The 21,245-nt window shown below is 36.4% G+C and overlaps 2 protein-coding genes across 7 annotated transcripts; both read right to left on the minus strand.

Moving 5' to 3' along the window:
* Window positions 1-270: 270 nt before the first annotated feature.
* On the minus strand, window positions 271-14,017 carry LOC127986654 (FYN-binding protein 1). 6 transcript variants are annotated; one of them, XM_052588983.1, is made up of 19 exons: window positions 13,870-14,017; window positions 8,007-8,943; window positions 6,935-7,064; window positions 6,779-6,822; window positions 4,384-4,397; window positions 4,259-4,305; window positions 3,958-4,081; window positions 3,697-3,856; window positions 3,444-3,570; window positions 2,920-2,939; window positions 2,716-2,785; window positions 2,437-2,517; window positions 2,044-2,084; window positions 1,891-1,951; window positions 1,637-1,736; window positions 1,397-1,550; window positions 1,285-1,318; window positions 1,150-1,178; window positions 271-1,019 (listed from the first exon to the last, which is right to left on the minus strand). In XM_052588983.1, the coding sequence occupies exons 1-19, from the start codon at window positions 13,870-13,872 to the stop codon at window positions 997-999; spliced, it is 2,199 nt and encodes a 732-aa protein (XP_052444943.1). In that variant the 5' UTR covers window positions 13,873-14,017; the 3' UTR covers window positions 271-996. The 6 variants fall into 6 exon arrangements, with proteins under 6 accessions (XP_052444943.1, XP_052444942.1, XP_052444941.1 ...); XM_052588982.1 differs by lacking the exon at window positions 13,870-14,017 and adding an exon at window positions 9,991-10,156 and having other exon boundaries at window positions 2,053-2,084; XM_052588981.1 differs by lacking the exon at window positions 13,870-14,017 and adding an exon at window positions 9,991-10,156.
* Window positions 14,018-16,852: 2,835 nt separating this feature from the next.
* Window positions 16,853-20,794, minus strand: ccdc80l2 (coiled-coil domain containing 80 like 2). Its single transcript, XM_052588988.1, has 7 exons — window positions 19,236-20,794; window positions 18,980-19,136; window positions 18,444-18,577; window positions 18,207-18,364; window positions 18,020-18,123; window positions 17,602-17,682; window positions 16,853-17,522 (listed from the first exon to the last, which is right to left on the minus strand). The coding sequence occupies exons 1-7, from the start codon at window positions 20,397-20,399 to the stop codon at window positions 17,209-17,211; spliced, it is 2,112 nt and encodes a 703-aa protein (XP_052444948.1). The 5' UTR covers window positions 20,400-20,794; the 3' UTR covers window positions 16,853-17,208.
* Between the last annotated feature and the right edge of the window lie 451 nt (window positions 20,795-21,245).

The following is a 21,245-nucleotide window of genomic DNA, read 5'->3' on the forward strand; positions in this document are numbered from 1 at the left end:
TACCCTTACAGTAATGGAAATACAGTAATCGTGTTATATTCGCGGTAGTAGCTGGAAGGGATACAGTTACAGGAAACCAACTATAAATCATTTTTTCTATTAGATTTTTTTTTTTTTTAACAGTCTACACCTAAACCTACCCTTACAGTAATGCAGATACATTAAATATTGTTGTTCAGCATGAGAAAAAGGTCACAATATTGATGTGTTCGTGCGCAGTAAACCCTGGTAGGGAAATCTGACGTGTAGGATAAAACATCACCAGCGGCCTTGTAATAGCAAGTAACTTTATTATTATTAAATAAGAAAAAAAATATTACACAAAATGCTACTCAGGCCCTACACTACAAAATTAAAACAATTAATTCTACTTCACAAATCGAAAAACATTCATGCATCCACAAATCCCCCTCATTAACAAATAGACACAAAAACTGATATATTCACCATAATACAATGCCACAGATAGGCCGAATTATTTTCCACACAAATTTTGATCAAATTTTTTCTTCATAAATCAAGTGAACAGAGATGTAAACATTGTTCAGTCAATGTAATTAGCATGCTGCATAAAAAAATGGTGCAAATGTGTACATTTATCAGCAAGTGATAAAAAAAAATGTCTTTTGCAGTGTAATATTTACAAAAATGCAAGTAACAGAAAATTGAAACTGGTTACAAAATACTGCCTTTTTCTCAGGAACCAAAATGCGTCTTAGAATCAGTTTCATCTTGAATTATCAAACGCATGACAGGAAAAAGAAAGTGGAAATCTTTGGAAACCTATATTTGGAGGCCAATTTGGGTAAGAAGCCATTTATTTTTACTGAGGCAAGGTAAGTATGATATCATGATGGCACTAGGCTGTTTATTTCAACCTAATACTACAAGTGTCTATACAATAAATATACTCAACATCAACAACCAAGAAGACAATAAGAGCCAGAAATAATAAGCTGCACCAGAAGATGAAGATGAGATGATGGTGTGAGGTCTTCAGTCATTGTCATAGATGCAGTCTGTAAAAGTGTTAAATGATTATTTATCTGTTTCATTATTATAATTTTTACATTGCATTACATTATCTAGTAGGAGAATTAATATTTGACATTTTCACGTAATGTTCAGGTTAATGAATTTGCTACGTACCATCTCCAATGTCATCATAGACCTCATCACTAAAATAAAAAAGTAAACAGTTTAGTTTTGCATATTCACACATTGACAAAACAGTTTACAAAATAATAGTAATAATTTTTAAAAAAATCTTTCAGAGTAGCTTACTCTGTTTGGATGTTGATGGCTAAGACATATCCAACTGAAAAGCAAATTTTACAATGTCATCATTACTAATGCTTGTCCTGGTGTAGGTCACGTCTCATGTGATGTCACTTACATTTGCCATCCTTGTTCCTACAGATGAATTTGTCAGGGTCAGATTTGCTGATGACATCCACAGTCTCCCCAGCTTGTACAGCCAGGTCTTTCCCACTCCCCTTCTTACTGGTGGCAATGGTTGCTTGATGAAGCACCTGAATCTCACCATCGTACTGGTAAAGTAAACGCCAAATTGTTTGCTTATAAATTCAAGCAAGAAAGCACACAGCATAATCCCATACTGTTATTTCATACGCACCTTAAACTTTTTTCTAAATTCCTTTTCTTCTTTCTCAAACTTTTTTTGCTTTTTTGGGTCCTCATGCACTTTGGTCCCCTTAGATATCATTTGAGGGAGGCTGCGATAATGAAAAATATCATTATTGTCATGACAGGCTGATTTAAATGTGCTAATATAGAGTTTTAAGTCTTAACATTGCATCAAAGTCTTAACATTGCATCATCCTGTTTCACATCATTAATGGGAAACCACTTAAAGTAAGACTTGTTTACCTGCTAGGTGATGGAGTGGCAGGGAATGAATCAACATCATCATATATGTCCTGGGAAGCGTCTGTGTTGAGAAGACATTTGAAGAGAAAAGAATTCCCGGTGGGTTTCATAGTTGATTGGAAGGTGTGGTATAGGAATAAAAATCATTTTTACCTTGATTACCTTCAGGTGTAAATTGTGGAGGGGGAGGAATGCTGAAACAGATTGTTAGACGATAAATATTTGATCATTCAATATGCGAACTGATTTAATTTAAAATAAGGCAAAATCAAGGGAGGTTGAAGTCTTGGGAAAAGGACACAGCAATATTAAATCATCCACATCTAGTAATGTTAGAAATGATTACAAAAGCATTAATAACAGGAGGCTCAGAAGAATTTCCTTGAAGGAGCTATTTGGCATTTTTCGCACAGATCGGCTTGATTGTGAAATGAATCATTGATCAGGTTGGTTTGTTAGAACAAATGGTTGCAGTTGTAAATGCAGTTGTGATTGGAAATCAAGGAGTTACATTGTCTGATTACATCTTACGAATGTAAAAATTACTCGTTATGGTGGACTTGGCTTTTTCTTTTGAGCATTTCCAAGAAGTTGCGTGGTTTTAAGAGAGACCTGGGATCTCCAGTGCTATGGTTTCAGAGGAATGTAGTATGGTGAGACAGACAGATCAATAATACAAGTGGCCAAAACACAGTAACAAACCCAGAAATACAGGCACATACGTACGGTATAATGTACACAGTTTGCAAACATATTATATTATATTATATTATATTATATTATATTATATTATATTATATTATATTATATTATATTTGTTCATACCTGATTGGATTAGGATTGGAGTCGGGTATATCATCATATAAATCATCATCTGGTGGTGGAGGTAGAACAACTGTAAACAGCAGAGGGCAGACTTGTTCAAGTATCATCTCTCAAAATGAGGCCGTTTCATTTACAGTTACTACTTGAAGTATTAAACCTTACAGTCAGTTAGTTGGAAAAATGATTAGTTGTATTAAAACTTACCCCGCTGCCCATTCATATTCCTGAAATATGAAAGAGAAAAATACATTCTTGGTAACACTTCAGTATAGGGACCAATTCTGACTATTAACTAGTTACTTATTAGCATGCCTATTATCAACATATTGGCTGTTTATTAGTGCTTATATTCTGCATGACCATATTCTACATCTCTAATCATACCAATACCTAAACTTAACAACTACCTTACTAATTATTAATAAGTAGCAAATTAGTTTATTGAGGCACAAGTTGTAGTTAATAGTTTGTTAATAGCAATAATTGGAGATTAAAATGAAGTGTGACCGAATTCTCATATAAATCCGAAAAGCAGTATTTGCTGTGTAACTTCTAATTAAACGTTCTTAACTTTTTAGACTGGACTAGAGACTAGAAAATTGGATAAAGTGGCATCCAGATCAAATCTGCCTTTTCACATTGAACAACGTTATTTGTAAAAAAAAAATAAAAAAAATTAGTTGGAATTCTACTGAATCAATTTGAATGTGAAAGTTACAGGTTCTTACAATTGTTCGTCCATAGCTTCTACGTCATCGTACACCTCTTCATTTGCCATGCTATGAGGAAGAGACAGGCCTTTATTCTTCAAGACGCTGAAGTCAATCTCGACCATTTCCGTTTTGACATAGCCATCTGGAATATAGAGAAATAACAAATTCATCTCGTCTCAGGAAATAAGAAATCAGTAACCAGTTCACATCAAATATATATATATTATCATCATGTTTTTTTTTTTTTTTTTACAGTGTTTACTCTTACATGATCCATCTTGACTCCGGCCCAGCCATTTACCCTCTGGATTGTCAGTGATTCGCATGATATCAATCGAGTCGCCCTTCTTAATGGAAAGGTCATATTTCCCCCCCTTACAGTCAGCTTTAGCTTTTACCTGATGCATAACCTGCAGGGGTGGTGTAATCTGAAGAAAGAACAAACCAGGAAAACAAATCACCATGAACCAGTAGAGTAAACCTCAATAATTACTTGTTGTGTAATAAGTGCTAAACATATATTACTTACTTTAAACTTCTTAATTGCATCTTTTTCTTTTTTCTCCCGTTCTTTCTGATTTTTCAGATTCTGATTCTGAATTGCAAGTTCTTTTTCTGTCTTTTTCTGAGGCTGACTTGTCTCAACAGTAGACCTGTGGTAAAGCGAACCATTTATTAGCACAAAACACAAGTAAACACTACAGAACATGAAAATAACCATCTGAATATTGGCAGCTAAAATTGTTTGTATCGCTCTTTTCCAGGTGGTTGAGGTGACAGCTATACCTCACCGACAGTGTAAGCAATAATAGAAACTTAAAATGTCTTACCTACTATCATCAAGATCCTCATATATCTCATCGTCACTTCCACTTCCCTAAAAGAGGTGAGACATGAGACAGTGCACCACAAACTTTCCCAAAAATACATTTTATGCCTTCACTATGTTTCTTACCTCGACTTTCTGGCCTATAATGATAAAATGTGAGAAAAAAGTATTTAAAATTAGATTACATAAGTTGTTGAGTTTTTGTCAATTTGACATATATTTGTATATTTATATCATAATCATGTCTTTAATTGTGCATTCCAAGGAATATCAATCAAACTGCAGTTGGGTGGTTTTGATAACTAATGATAACTTAAGAAATAAGTAATAAGTAATGATAACTTAAAAACAGGTAACTTATAAATATAAACTTAATTGAAAGTATGTTTTCTTATATATTAGAAGTTTGTTTTATAGCTCCAACAGTATTTAAATTTTTTTGGCAAAAGCTGATAACACATTTCATGTATCAGAGTAAAAAAAAAACACTTGTTTAATCTTTGTAATCTCATCATCTTAAAGTTTAGATGCCTGACAGCTTTGATGCTTGCTCATCTTTTCAAAGTGACTGGCAGTCTTGTCATCTGACCTTAATACAGTGTACTGATTCACTAAATTAGACTTATCGGCTTCTGTTCACAAAGAGCAAAGGTGCTTTTCAGCTTCTGCAGTAACAGTAAACATGAACTAGCTATGCCTTGAAAGTTGACAATACCGGATTTTTGGCAAAATGTGTTTAGGGTTCAGATTGGGCTATATGTGGAGAATAATGCACGGCACATTTTTGGGGGGAATAAATTACATTTAAAGGGGGGGTGAAATGCTATTTCATGCATACTGATTTTTTTACACTGTTAAAGAATTGGATTCCCATGCTAAACATGGACAAAGTTTCAAAAATTAAGTTGTACGTTTGAAGGAGTATTTCTGTTCCAAAAATACTCCTTCCGGTTTGTCACAAGTTTCGGAAAGTTTTTTTCGAGTATGGCTCTGTGTGACGTTAGATGGAGGGGAATTTCCTTATATGGGTCCTACAGGCACGTCTGCCGGAAGAGCGCGCGCTCCCGTATAGCAGAGCACTTAGAGCACAACAGACTTCACTGATCAGAGCGAGAGCGTCGCGAAATGTCACAAAAGAAGTGTGTTTTTGGTTGCCAGGGCCCTGCACAGATTACCTAAAGAGAAACAGCATTAAGGGACAAGTGGATGGAGTTTATTTTTACAGAGCATCAACGGAGTTGTGCAAGTGTTTGTGTTTGTTCCCTGCATTTCGAAGATGCTTGTTTTACAAACAAGGCCCAGTTTGACGCCGGATTTGCACATCGTTTATTTCTTAAGGATAATGCAGTCCCAAAGAAAAAGGGTCACGATCGTGTGTTGGAACCGCAGGCGGTGAGTAAAACTGCTTCAAATATCTCTGTGTTGTTAACTTAGCTATCGGCATGTAAGCACATCAAGTAAACAACTTGCGATATTGTCATCAAACTGCACGAGTAAAACTGCTTCAAATATCTCTGTGTTGCTAACTTAGCTATCGGCATGTAAGCACATCAAGTAAACAACATGCGATGTTGTCATCAAACTGCACGAGTAAAACTTCTTCAAATATCTCTGTGTTTTTAACTTAGCTATCGGCGCGTAAGCACATCAGGTAAACAACATGCGATGTTGTCATCAAACTGCACTTTCCACATGTACAGCTTAAAAAAAAAAAAAAAAAAAAGACGACAAAGTGGACCCTAGTCATTTTCCAAAACCGCTAAGCAAATATATACAGTTTCAGTACATACCACAAAGAGACGTCGTCGCTGATGCTGCTCTTGTTAAATTTCAGCCTCTGGATCTGATTCTGGATCATAAATATACGCTGAATCTGACTGTTAGCCATGGTTTGTTTTGGATGGTTTTGTCCTCACGGTAATGTCACAGCTCCCAAACGCTCTCAACGCAAAAGCCTACTCGCGCTCGTGATTCTTTAGCTCCGCCCACACGTCACGCCTCCAGCCACTCGTGTTTTTCTGGGAAAAACCGGTAAAGACTATCTTTCTCTTATGAATATAATAAAACTAAAGACTTTTTGGTGTTATGAAGAGTGCAATACTACTCTATAGGTACTCAATTAACAGGATATTGAGTGAAAACGAGCATTTCACCCCCCCTTTAAGGATTATTAAAAAAAGAAAACAGTTATTTTAATATTGGGCTCAAATTGCTGAACAATATTGATGAAGCAACTGTTTACAATACAACAATGGAGCACATGCTGCTGAGGTGAAGGGCGTTACGTTTAGACGCACACTCTGTGGTTTAGCGAAACACAACACACTGGGCCAGTTAACCAATCTGAACCCATTGTGTATTTTCTAAAAGTCATCTGTGCATTTATAGGAGAAGGGTGAGAGCGGTGTGAAAAGGTCAATTATGTGTAAAAAGTCACTCACAGCCACCCTTTTAAATTTTCACTGTATTTTTAAATGCAGTGTTGTGAGTATGGATGCGTTGGTTAATACATAGGTCTTACCCATTCTAAAGGAATCCACATCATCATAATTTTCATCTTGAATTCTGCAGGCAGATAAAAGGTTGTGAATTATCACCAAATTCAGACTTTAAAGGAATAGTCATCAACTGAATCATTCGGTCACAGTGCTAAGTGAGGCAGTTCTGCGGTACTCACACAGGACCTGGATGTCGTGGTGGCAGGTTGGGACGTGAGGGTTGAGAGGACAGGGGTGGAGGTGGCTGAGTACTGGGGTGAGAGGTCGGTGGGGGAGGGGGAGGGGGGGTTACATTCTTTGGTCCTGGACCTGCAAGAAAATAATTAACCTCATGACCAGTTCACCCACAATGTCAATTCTGTCATCATTTACTCACACTCATGTCATACCTTTTCATACCTGTATGACTCTCTTAGCCTTTCAGAACTCAAAGAACCCTAATGACTTACTACATATGGACAAAAACACTCTTTGAAATGTATACTTTGGTGTTCCACAGAAGAAAGAAAGTCATGCTGGTTTGATTCAACATGGCGTAAGAATTGTTTGGGGGAACGGAAGTTTCACACGGTGCTAAGGGCAAGACCTGGTCCTATTCAGGATCCCACCATTATCACAAGTTAAAAATATAAGCTATCTCTAAAACTATGTTCCTATTTTAAATTAGCTTCCCTGTTTTTTCACTGACTCAAGTGAAAAGAGAAACTCAGATGAGGAAGTTAGCTCAGCGCATGCAGGAAATCTTGAATTTCCAATATTTTGTTATTGCTGTTCGATACCACATGCACTTGAATGTTCCTATCATGATTGGTGCACTCTGATGCCAGTTCACATGCTAATAATGTATTGTGTGTTACTAACTAACTAAAGTTTAAAGACAAGTATGTTGCACGGTGTCAAAGTGCATAAATTAAACAGTCATGTGATGTTCCTCATTTGGTCTTAAATTACTGACTAAGATATGCAGCTGCTCACAGTTTCTCGTCTTTATGGCTTTATGGTGTTTATTATATTGTGCAGGCTTGCTAACGGTCTCAGAGGAAAGCAGAGCAGTCACAAAGAAAACCCACGGAAACCACTTTGGCACAAAGTCTACTCTGCTCTGCTTGTGAATGAGAAGTTGCTGTTTTGCGTACACAGTCTTTCTGGCTTTGATGTGGCTGATGATGTGCTTACTGCTTATTGTTTTGTTATCTTAGGTGCTGCCATACAGAAAGCTTGTGCATTTTGTGCTAGACAGGCATTACTCACTCTCTGTTGTAGCCTCTGAGCCCTTCTTGAACTTCTCAAGGTTGACTTTGGGCGGTCTGTTGGGTTTGGTAGGAGCATTGCCCAAAGCATAGGTATTAGGTAAAGGTTTTTTCTTGGGCACCGAAGGATCATCGTTGGCTTGCTGCATAGGAGGTCCAGTTGATTTTCTTGGGACGTTGGGTTTATTAAACGCTACAGGCTTTGAGACTGACTCATTAGCACTTGGCATTTTAGCACCTTCTTTAACGCCTTCCTCTGCTTTGATGAAGCTATTTTTAACGCGGAAACTTGACGGTTTCACATTAGATACTGAGGAAGGTGTTGCAGCAGACTCAACATTGCTGCTGTCCTCCGGCTGCTGACGTAGCATAGATATGGAGCTTTTTGGTTTGGGTGCTGCTGGCATTTTTGGAGGAGTGGGATTAGGGCTTGGGCTATTGTCTTCAGCTTTCGGGGCATCTTTGACCCATGGTGGTTTTGCAATAGTAGCCACTGGCTTTGGACTTGTTACCTTTGAATCATTTGCCATGATGCTTGAAGGCTTCTGTAGTGGTACCTTTGGGAATGGGACCTTTGGAGTCTCAGAGTCCTGGGACGAGTCTGGTGGTTTGGGTTTAACAGGAACCTTGAAGTTGACTTTGTTGTTATCTTGTGTGTTTTCAAACCTAGTCCCAAAAGCTTTTATCTTTGGAGGTTCGTGCATGTCTGGAGCGCTTCTAGCTGTGTTGACTGTGCTCTTAGGTTTTGGGGCAATTGAGGTAGTAGTTACTCCACCGGATAGGCTACTTTCAAGAACAGGCTTCTTAGTAGCCATCGCTGGGCCTGAAGACAAGGTGGCCTGGACAGGTGGTTTTGGACGAACACCTGGAGTCCCTTCCGTAGATGCTTTTCCAGTTTGGAAACGAGCCATGATAGCTTTTACATCTGACTTGTTGTCCTGCAAGTAAAGATTGAAAGTCAAATTTTGAGGAACCAAGACAAACCTGAGCAGAGTGTATACATCCGTATTTGTGCTCTTGGTAATCTGTGTTAGATTTTATCTGTTTGTGATTACTATTATATATCATAGGTTTTGTTACATTTAAATTTATGTATTTTATGACACTTTTATCCAAAGCGATTTACATTAAATTCTGAACATTTTTCAGTTCACTCCCTTGGATGCAAAAAACATGACCTTGGCACCATAAAAAGTGTTGTTTTGAGAGCAAAATCTTTTAAAAAAATTATGAAGGAAGCAGATGAAAGAGCACCATCATGAGCACTACGAGCCAACGCTCTGACAAATATGATATTTGGACACACAGTTCTCATGGTTTGACCAAAACTAGTCTTTACTGCATTATCAGTTTGTCACTCAATTAAAATTGCATAGTTAGGTTGAGAAATAATGTTTTATAAAACTCTTTCAGAGTTTTCCTACCTATAGGCTTCTACAATTCATAACCAGGATAGACTACGATGAAGGGTTTTAATTTGGTGTGGACATCAATATTTCTTAAAAGCCTTTAAAAGAAACTAAAAAACGCATTGCTCATTGACAAACATATGAAGGATTGGTTGGCAAATTTAAAGCAAATACAATATAATCTGTCCAATTAAAAATATATAGAAAAATATATATTTATACAGAATATGAATAGTACTAGGAGTAATATAAGGAAATACCAGAAACTTAACATTAAAGCAATGTAAAATACTAAACCTCAAGCTTAAATACATCCAATGTATGTCTTATGGGATGTGTGTTCGATTTAGGAATTTTGAATTAGGTTTATGTTAAGTTTATGTCAAGTGTATTTCTTTTGTTGTATTGAACTGTCAGTTCAGATTCTCTACAAATATTTATCAGATTTATGCTCATTACTTTGAATAGACCACCTGAACTGTCTGTCTTATAAATTGAGTAAAACATGTAAAAAAACATGATATTTGACATTGAAGTCACATTGCAAGTTAAAGATATCTATAAAATATATTTTACCTCTGTTTCTGGGTCTTCAGTATAACTTGGCAAACTTGATTTCTCCATCAGAGCTGTTTGTATTCAACTACTGAACATGAGAACTGTCCGTTATCACACAGGAACTGAGAGCATTTATCAAACCAAACTAGCAGGAAGTTGAAATGCTCACTGTATGCATAGTATACAAAAGTATACTTTTTTTCTAACAGTATATATATATATATATATATATATATATAATTTGTAATAGATGTGTAGGCCACACTGAAATCCAGGATACAGCAAATTAAATGTTATATTAAAACCATAAAAATAACTTTAGTTTTAAAGCCCGTTTGTCCACTGGTTGTCATTCAAATTCCACGCAATTGGATGCAAATCTCTTTCTGTAAAAAAAAAAACTTCATTTATGTGTCTGCAATAAGTTCCCAATGTGTAACCTAGCTATTTTCTTCTGCATGTCTCAAAGCTACACGTCTTTATTCTCACAGAAACACAATCCTCTGGGCCATTGTGAACATGTGTAGCGATACCAATCCATACATGTGAGACTCTGGACAACGAGTGTGACGCACCCTTGGTAACAAGTGTTTGAATCAGGACAGACCTCCAATCAGGAAGAGCTGATAAGCTCCGGACTACATTCTAATGTGACTGGCGTGACCCAGAGGTAGACACCGTGCTGTTGACTCACTGAGCAAAAAAGAGAAACATAAGTACAGGAACTAACATTGGTCAACCAATTACAATATCACTATGCTCTTGACACACAACAGCACTGCACAGTTTTCTCACAAGTTAATTTCAGTTGTTTGAAACCACCACTTCTGTATATTGATATACAGTAACACCTTTTTTATTTCTCAAATGTATAAATATATATCTTTGCGTTGCACCACCACGGTAACACACACGAAATTAATTGAATGCAATGAACGTAACTGAAATAAACAAAATAACCAATATAACAAAAACTTGCCAGTGTACATCACTGATTGAAACAAAAGTTTTTTTAAAGAAAAAGTCAACTTACAATTAATCATGTTAAGGTTTTTACTGCAGCATTTTTACAGTTTTCTCTGTAAAAAGTACCAACATATTTACAGTGACTTGCATCTTGTTGTTTTAGAAGTTGCATCTTGTTTAAGTTTGTTAGGTTTTAAATGGTAAGACCATAGACTGTTCAAAATGAAGACCAAAAATGATAGGTGTGCATGGTGACATTAGACTTTGCTCCATGCACATGCATGAGAAAATGGGAATGTGGAAATGTATATTTTGTGAACTCTCGTTGGAAATTATGGTAACAGTTTGAAATCTTAGCTCAACACAAAGAATTCAAAAGCTTTATTTATATTTTTAGGCAAGGCAAGTTTATTTATATAGCACGTTTCGTACACAATGGTAATTCAAAATGCGTAACATAAAAGAAAGTAAAATAGTCATTTTTTTAATCCTTTATTTTATTTTTTTATGATTGATTATTATGTTATTTATGTAATAGAATTTAACTATTCTGTTTATCCTGTTGCCCATATTCGCTGTAGAGTTGTGTCAGGAATTATTTTGTATTATTATTAATATTATTTTGTATTATTATTAGTGCTGTCTAACGATTAATCACAATTAATCACTTCCAAAATAAAAGCTTTTGTTTACATAATATATTTGTGTTTACTGTGTATTTTTTTTATGTAAGGACACACAGATATGGCATATATTTTCAAAATATTTGACATGTTTTTGCATGTATATATTTAAATGTATAAATACATTTAACATAAATGTAACATTTTTCTTAAATATAAACATGGATGTGTGTGAATTTATATATACATAAAATAAACAGTGCACACACATACATATATTATGTAAACAAAAACGTTTATTTTTGATGCGATTAATTGCGATTGCAATTGTTTGACAGCACTAATTATTTATTATTATAATTATGGCCTTTCTGATTAATCGACTCATCACTATACCAGTGTCTGGGGACCAAATAGGCTTATAATCTATCATTTCTGGTTTAATTCGGACCCTGTTGTCGGATCTGAAGTAATTTTGCATGGTTAAATAATTTAAGGTGACCATGACTGCTGGATATTCTAGTTGCAAAAACTAGTTTTAACATGTCCATATTTGAAGTGATGTGAATGTGAAACTTGTTGAACTTGCACCAAAATTATCGAGACATCATTTGTTTGCAGATGCCAGTCGGACTGATACAGTAGTTTGTTGTCTATTGCAGTGAGATAACACAAAGATTATGTCTGTGTAATCTCAAACATGGCCTCAGGTTCTGTGCAACTTGACATCAAACGGCTATCAAGAAAAAATCTGCCGTGCTCAAATGAAGTGAAGACCCAGGGTCAGAGGTAAATGTAATTTAGTTTAATATCAAAATAAGTGTATGTTTTTATGCAAGTGTTATTAAAGCAAACTGCATTGATTCGTAGTGCTCCAATAAATATCGATTTGTGATGTTTTGAAACTTTTTTTTATTCCGATAATAAAATAGACGTTTTTTCACAATTGCCATAGTATGTCTGAAACAAATAACTTAAAATGTAACATGTCTTGTGTTATTCCAGCATTCCTTTGTTTTTGTTTATTGCAAAATTAGTTTTAACATCCACTAAATACAGAACCGGATAAATACAGAACCCATTTTGGTAACACTTTAGAATAAGGTTCCATTAGTTAATGTTAGTTAACTACTTTCGTTAACATGAACTAAGCAAGAACAATCATCCTACAGCATTTATAAGTCTTAGTTCATGTTAATTTCAACATTTACTAATGCATTATTTAAATCAAAAGTTGTGCTTGTTAACATTAGTTAATGCACTGTGAATTACCATGAACTAACAATGAATAACTGTATTTTCATTAACTAACATTAACGAAGATTAATAAATACAGTAATAAATGTATTATTCATTGTTTGTTCATGTTAATTAATACATTAACTAACATTAACTAATGGAACCTTATTCTAAAGTGTTACCCCCATTTTATTTATTTATGGTCATTAATACTAACAACAGCTGTACTGATCAAGGCTCCCGAAATGTAAAGCAGTCTCACAAAAAGTTCATAGTTCCGTTCTTTGGATAGATGATTTGTGTTATGAGTTTTGAATATGACACCTTGCACGTGTTAACACGTGCTGAACAAAGAGCCAATGGATAGTCAGTGTGTATATCTCAGATGGTTATGGAGAACTTCAGAGGACCATGAGAAGGTGATTTGGGAGATCCCACATTGTGCCTGTGATGCAATCTAAAACAGGTGTTCTATTGTAGTTTCACTTTGTTAATGTGGTATTATTAGCTGAATCTGAATGGTTTGTGGGTCCACAAAGAGCAAAACCAGATATAAAATTAAACTGTTCTGTGGCACAGTCTATCTGTAGTTTAAAAGAGTGAGGTAAGGTGCATCAAGGCAATGAAAGCAGATGGTAAAGGAATTCAAGAGAAACTTAAGTCTTTGTTCTGATGAAGAGGAACCGAGTTGTGTCGTGAAGCAAAAACTGACCAAACATTACACAATCTTTTTTGTTTTACTCAATCTAATTTTGCAAAATACAAATCCCCTTAACATTCCCCAGATGAACTTTTCAAAATGTAAATTCCAGTGAAATTTTGTAACAGAAGCAACATTTAATTTAATAGCAGATTATTTTCTGCAGATTATTTTACCTTTTACTGATCTAACAAATAAAGTCAGTTATAATTAAAAATGCTTGAAAGATCATTTACGCACAGAAAAACTCCTGCACCCGTTTCATACCAAACGTTTCTCTGAACCAGTATCTCTCTTAAACTGCAATAAAGTTAGACACCAGTCAGTACTATTTAACAATTCAGGGATGAAACCAGAAAGTGCACTCACCATGGTGGTAGAGCCAAAAAAAGATCCTCTCCCAGATGTTCACATGGACTGCTAGCTCACAACCGGACTGATGAATGTGTTTCTGTTTCTGCTTTAGTTTATTTGTGACTGTAAATGCCTGCCCACTCCTGGCTACTTCCTCTATCTGCTGGCAGACCGCTGCACTGTCATCACAGGAAGTCATATCTCTCTCCTCATCAAATCTATTTGCTTATCCCATACTGCACAATTGCTCTTTCTATAGTCATGTACAGTATGCATCCCTTTTCAGAATGATGACTGAATATTAACTTTTGATTGAAATTTTTGCATTATTATTTGAACCCTCACTGTTGACAGGAGTAATATTGATGTTCACAACATAATATATATACTGTGTGTGTGTATATGTATATATATATATATATATATATATATATATATATATATATATATAGCAATGATGCATTAGATGAATAAATAAATCTAATTATTAAAAAATAATTAGATTTCAAAATAAACGTTGATCTTTCCATTCATCATAGAATCCTGAAAACAATGTATGCTGTTTTAAATATTACACAGCACAACTGTTTTAGAATTTTTTGTGTACCAAATCAACATACTAGAATGAAAATTAGAGATAATTGCAAAAGCAAAATTGCAGCTTTTTTAATCATTGATTAATCGCATCCAAAATAAAAGTTTTTGTATACATAATATATGTGTGTGTATGTCACATGTTCCTGTTTGCCCTTATTCCTGTTCCTGTCCCTGTTGTGTGCATTCATCTTCAGCTGTGTTTTATTCATTAGTTCATTTGCTCCCAAGTGTTTCCCATTGTTCCAAACAAGTCGGGACACTGTACAAATTATGAGTAAAAAAGGAATGCAATAATTTCCAAATCTCATAAACTTATATTTTATTCACAACAGAATATAGATAACATATTAAATGTTAAAAGTGATACATTTTGAAATTTCATTTCATTTCATTTTGGATTTCATGAGAGCTACACATTCCAAAAAAGTTGGGACGGGTAGCAATAAGAGGTCGGAGAATGTTTGATGTACATATAATGAACAGCTGGAGGACCAATTTGCAACTTATTAGGTCTAAAGGCAACATGATTGGGTATTAAAAGAGCATCTTAGAGTGACAGTGTCTCTCAGAAGTCAAGATGGGCAGAGGATCACCAATTCCCCCAATGCTGTGTAGAAAAATAGTAGTGTAATATCAGAAAGGAGTTTCTCTGAGAAAAGATGAAAAGAGTTTGACGTTTTCATCATCTACAGTGCATAATATCATCCAAATATTCAGAGACTCTGGAACAATCTCTGTGCATAAGGGTCAAGACAGGAAAACCATACTGGATGTCGTGATCTTCGGGCTCCTAGATGGCACTGCATCACATACAGGAATGCTACTGTAATGGAAATCACAACATGGGCTCAGGAATACTTCCAGAAAAAAATTGTTGTGAACACAATCCTCCGTGCCATCCGCAATTGCTGGCTAAAACTCTATAGGTCAAAAAAGAAGCCATATTTAAACATTATCCAGAAGCGCAGGCGTTTTCTCTGGGCCAAGGCTCATTTAAAATTAACTGTGGAAAACTGGAAAACTGTTCTGTGGTTAGACAAATCAAAATTTGAAGTTCTTTTTGGAAAACTAGGACGCCATGTCATCCGGACTAAAGAGGACAAGGACAACCCAAGTTGTTATCAGCGCTCAGTTCAGAAGCCTGCATCTCTGATGGTATGGGGCTGCATGAGTGCATGTGGCATGGACAGCTTACACATCTGGAAAGGCACCATCAATGCTGAAAGGTATATCCAAGTTCTAGAACAACATATTCTCCCATCCAGACGTCGTCTCTTTCAGGGAAGATCTTGCAATTTCCAACACGACAATGCCAGACCACATGCTACATCAATTACAACATCATGGCTGCGTAGAAGAAGGATCCGGGTACTGAAATGGGCAGCCTGCAGTCCAGATCTTTCACCCATAGAAAACATTTGGCACATCATAAAGGGGAAGATGCAACAAAGAAGACCTAAGACAGTTGAGCAACTAGAAGCCTGTATTAGACAAGAACGGGACAAAATTCCTATTACTAAACTTGAGCAATTTGTCTCCTCAGTCCCCAGACGTTTGCAGAGGGGATGCCACACAGCGGTAAACATTGCCTTGTCCCAACTTTTGAGATGTGTTGATACCATGAAATTTAAAATCAAATTATTTTTCCCTTAAAATAATACATTTTCTCAGTTTTTACAATTTTCTCTAGGTTAACATTTGATATGTCATCTATGTTGTATTCTGAATAAAATATTGAAATTTGAAACTTACACAACATTGCATTCTGTTTTTATTCACAAATTGTACAGTGTCCCAACTTTTTTGGAATCGGGTTCGTATATGTATGTGTATATATCTATGTATGTGTATATGTATGTATATGTGTGTATGTATATGTACAGTACAGACCAAAAGTTTGGACACACCTTCTCATTCAAAGAGTCACACTAAAGGCATTAAGGGCTATTTGACCAAGAAGGAGAGTGATGGGGTGCTGCGCCAGATGACCTGGCCTCCAAAGTCACCGGACCTGAACCCAATCCAGATGGTTTAGGGGTGAGCTGGACCGCAGACAGAAGGCAAAAGGGCCAACAAGTGCTAAGCATCTCTCGGGGAACTCCTTCAAGACTGTTGGAAGACCATTTCAGGTGACTACCTCTTGAAGCTCATCAAGAGAATGCCAAGAGTGTGCAAAGCAGTAATCAAAGCAAAAGGTGGCTAATTTGAAGAACCTAGAATATGACATATTTTCAGTGGTTTCACACTTTTTTGTTATGTATATAATTCCATATATAATTCCATATGTGTTAATTCATAGTTTTGATGCCTTCAGTGTGAATCTACAATTTTCATAGTCATGAAAATAAAGAAAAGTCTTTGAATGAGAAGGTGTGTCCAAACTTTTGGTCTGTACAGTATGTATATATATATATATATATATATATATATATATACATGTGTGTGTGTGTGTGTGTGCGTGTGTATGCATATGTGTATATATATTTTCTACAGCTTAGAAATCTAGCCTTTAATGTTAACAGCTTTAGTAAAAACTAGAATTGCACGCATGTCTTTTAGCTATAATTAAGCATCGTAGCATGTACAACTAAGTTTAAGGAAGTGAAATTTTACAGGACACAGCAAACAAAAGGTAAGATAGCTGTATGAATTTCATACAAGTCCTAGATGTAAAAATTTTGCATTGCATAATATAGGGATGACCAATTCATGCCATGTACACAATATGTATGTCTAATGTCTTTGTTGTGATGACTTTTAGTCCTCAGATCTGTGGTACAAGTAGCTGTCCTCTGTCTCTTCTGTGTAACCATGGTAAGTACCTGAATTCTCATCTGGACAGTGAATTCCAAGAGTTTTTTGCAGTTTCTGTTCCTGTTGTCGCAGTTCCATAGAGTCCACAAGGTCATAGATGCTTCCCAGGGACCACATTGGAGATGGGAACCAGACCTTTACATCTCCGTCCTTACCCACCACCAGCATGCTGAAGTAGTCACGGTTTATCTTCAGCTGATTTCTGAGACTCTCCACAACATCCTGTGAAAGCGTCTCCTTCTCGGGTTGACTTTTCCCTGTAGGTTCAAATAAATATCCTTTAGCCATTCTATAATATTTGATTTTACTTGCAAGAAATTAGATTTAAAATCTCACCATTCAATGGAAAAAAATCCACTGTTCCTGAAGCTGTCGATCCAGTACCCATAATCTTCAACAAGGCAAAATGACGAATACCTGTCCATGTGGATTGAATTTTAGGTTAGGTTGCCATATGTATAATATATAATTTACTCTTTATAAAATAAAGGGTTCCAAAAAGATGTTTTCTCAGTGATGGTTCCATAGAAGAATAATTTTGAGATTCCAAAAGAACATTTTAATAATCTAAAGAACCTATTTCCACTATAAAATAACCTTTTTTTTTTTTTTTGCAATGGAAATTAAAGGTTCTTCATGAAACCATTAATGCCCATTAAAAAGACCCTTTATTTCTTAAGAGTGTATCACTGTTAATTTAATCATTTTTGAAGACATATCCACAAAAGCTCAGAGAACATGAAGCATACAATACCCAGAGGACACTCCTGTCCATTAAGCGCCTGAAGCTGCTGATGGAATGAGAAGTCATCTACAGTAGGTGCTGAGATGATTAGAAGTCTACGTTTGGACATAAACCTGAAAATTCACGTAAGATAATCAGAACAGTTGAAATGATTATTAATCATAGCTTAAAGCTTTGGGAAACTCGAGGTGTTTACCTTAGAAGCGAGTTCTCCTCTTGATTGTTCATTTCTGCTTTAGAGCAGGGTGATGGAAGTTTTCTCTCCTCTTCCTTCTCAGACCGACGTGATGGAAAGTTGTCAATGTAATCGAGTAAATCGGAAGGAGCTGTTGGCTTGTTGAAAACCCTATTAAGCTAAAACCACAAGATGTATGCCTTTGATTCGGTAGTCTGTTAAAGTCACTGTGAATTAGGAGAAAATAAGTGTTCTTACGTTAGGCCTCAGGTCATAGTCAGTCAACACCATTGAGAAGTTTTTGGAGTCCAGCCCATATTCTCTGCGGATCTCAGTGATTAACTCAGGGTTTCTGAACTTTTCTGGCAGGGATGCTTGTGGAGACTCGGAATCTTTTTCAAAAGAAGCAACATGCATTTTTACATTCAATTGTGCGCCAGTAAACCCAACACTAATGCATAAGCTAGAACGATCTGAATGTTCTTAATTTAAATGTTATTAACTACACAGCAAAACAAATATGACTCAATCACAAACAAATGGCTCTTGAGACCCGGATTTTTTAAGGGAATCAAAAACATACAGCGCCAAGACATGTTCAAATCCTGAACAAATTATTCTTTTGAGCTGGTTCTTTTAAGTGAATCCATAACATACAACGTTACAAAAGTGGTTCAATTCATGAACAAATGGCTCTTTTGTGTGAACCCTGTATCAACACAGCCCTAATAATCTTCATAAACTTCACAAGTGGTTAGTTGTATGTACAATGTGCAAAAAGGTTTATACATTACCTTGTTGGTAGTGTTGAATGTGTAGTGTAGGATTACGTTCTGAACCCATAATGGACAGCACTGAGACCTTTCTTTGGGAAAACCCGCAGCTATGTAGCTCATTATCATCTCTCTGTTTGATATACTGACTTGAGACATCACTTGGAGATGAAATCACCTATGCCACACACACAAAAAACAAAAATACATAATCAGATAGACTCATCCCAGGAGATCTACAAGTATGTATGGATCTTCTTAGCAATCAAAATCTCACAAGAAGTCTTCTTCTCCCTTTAAGGTTTTGCATGAATTCTTTAAGAGCTTCCTTTTCCTTATCATCTGCTTCTCGTTGTGACTTCCTCCTCCCTCCTTTCCCCTTTTTCTTCTTGGCATCTTTTCCTTTGCCTTTTTTTTGGGAGCTTGAATGGTCAATGGTTTGCTCTCCATTGAACTCCTCATTGAGGGTGTCAAAATGTAATTTTGCATCAACATGTGTTTTATCTGCTTCTGGTCCATTTTTCATTTCTCGTTCTGGCTCTGGGTGTCTGTTACTATCTGGAGTTTTCTTCTGGTCATCGAGCTTCAGCCTCTCATTTCCACTAGATCCAGATTTTGAACCTGCTTTAGCTGATGCTTTGCTGTTGCCTGTCGCTTTACGGATGACGAATCGTGAACGTCCACTCAAAATATCTTGTACTTTGTTTCTCAAAGTTGCCTTTTTGTCAAGACGTGTCTTCTGTGTCAGGAAGATGGACGTGATATTAACATGCTTCTGTGGACTGAAGGTCCTACGCTTGCCAGAACCCTGTTTCTTCACCACTAACCTCTTCTTTGTGATCTTGCATTTCACTGGTAACCCCTTTCTTGCGACCTTCTCCAACTTTCGCACTGGCAGCTGGTCGATGACCTCAAGAATGGCCTCGACGCGAACCGGGTAAGGAAATCTTTCACTAACCCTCATGTTCTTCTTCAGAATCAGCATGGAGAAGGTATGGTCCTCCAGTTCAAGGTAATGGAGAAGTTTGCTTACCATTTCAGAGTCCATAACCTCCACAGTGGCTTCTCCTAGCAAGGTTGTTCGTTGGATTTTGCCTTCCATCATGGCATTCTGAATAATAGTGACGATGAGCGTGTCTCTCTCTGCCAAGCGACAGTTCAGTCCTTCAGACTCCTGGATCTGCTTCTCCATCATACGCAGATAGTTGTCACTGTGCGATGGTGCGGTGATCACCCACAGGCGGTGTTTCCCAGCAAAATCAGCCAAGAAGTCAGACTCCGATGGACTCTCGGGAGCTCCATCTGACCCAACGTCCTCCTTGGGAGTTGCAGGGCCACTTTGATTCTTCACTTGGTGTTTTTTCTTGCCTCCTTTTGCAGAAAGCACCGGGCCGTTGATCCAGTGCGCCAACAGAAGTAGAAAGATCCACAGACGAGACATATCGAGACTTCACACTCTCCACTAACCTACAGAGTGAGGAGGCAGAGAGAGAAACAGCAGCTTCTGGTTCACATTAGAGTTCGACCTTGTTACAGGAAACTCTTGGAATTTCTGCGCTTCAAAGCAATGGTGAGCTGTGTGGCATGCGGAGCAGCTTCTTGCGCCTCATAACTTTGTGTCTGCATGGAGGATGAGCCGTTGTAGGAGAATGAAAGGACAGGATGAAACCCAACCCCTTTAAAACTTCACTGTGGCTTGATCTTAGTTGTCAACATTTACTTTGGCTATTGCTTTCATCTACAATATTATTGCAGAGTGTATCTTGACAGTTTTACTATGTTTTCGATATGGCAGTTTGAAAAAGAGTAACAGAGATGTCTCGGTTCACTTTCGATGCATCTGCAAAACAGACATCAAAACTATGATGATTAGGACCAGAACTCTAAAATCTTACTGTATTTCTTATTGTGAGGCTAACTTGCATGTAAATCTATACTTGTTTTGTATCAAACTAAATAAAGTTTTAAGTCTAGGCTAGTATGACACTATAAATTTGGTTTCTTATTAGTAATTAGAAAGACATTTGCTTAGAGAAATGTATGTCCAACACACGTGATGTTAACTGCTAGGAAGTGAAAGAACAGGTTGAAAGTGTTAATCTTACATGCTTCGAGATGAACTGAAGATAGCAAAGTTATTATTAATCAGGCTGACTGAAAAATAAGATATTATGTGTGATCCAAACATGAAATAAAACGTTAAATGTATTGTCCCCTTGAAACAACCTTTTTATATAATCTTAATCTACATACAAAAGCCTTCTTTTAATTAATGCATTGGATTTTT

The sequence above is a fragment of the Carassius gibelio genome, chromosome B21 (genome assembly GCF_023724105.1).
Source record: "Carassius gibelio isolate Cgi1373 ecotype wild population from Czech Republic chromosome B21, carGib1.2-hapl.c, whole genome shotgun sequence".
NCBI lineage: Eukaryota > Metazoa > Chordata > Actinopteri > Cypriniformes > Cyprinidae > Carassius > Carassius gibelio.

What these genes read in the sequence shown, in the direction of transcription:
- LOC127986654 (XM_052588981.1), bottom strand. Translation starts at nt 10,038, where the DNA reads ATGGAGAAATCAAGTTTGCCAAGTTATACTGAAGACCCAGAAACAGAG. An exon ending in CCGGAGTCAAGATGGATCAT is followed by an intron (nt 3,571 to 3,696) that starts GTAAGAGTAAAC and finishes TCTATATTCCAG; the next exon opens with ATGGCTATGTCAAAACGGAA. An exon ending in AATTTAGAAAAAAGTTTAAG is followed by an intron (nt 1,551 to 1,636) that starts GTGCGTATGAAA and finishes TTACTTTACCAG; the next exon opens with TACGATGGTGAGATTCAGGT.
- ccdc80l2 (XM_052588988.1), bottom strand. Translation starts at nt 20,399, where the DNA reads ATGTCTCGTCTGTGGATCTTTCTACTTCTGTTGGCGCACTGGATCAAC. An exon ending in AAGGGAGAAGAAGACTTCTT is followed by an intron (nt 19,137 to 19,235) that starts GTGAGATTTTGA and finishes TGTGTGGCATAG; the next exon opens with GTGATTTCATCTCCAAGTGA. An exon ending in GAGGAGAACTCGCTTCTAAG is followed by an intron (nt 18,124 to 18,206) that starts GTAAACACCTCG and finishes GTGAATTTTCAG; the next exon opens with GTTTATGTCCAAACGTAGAC.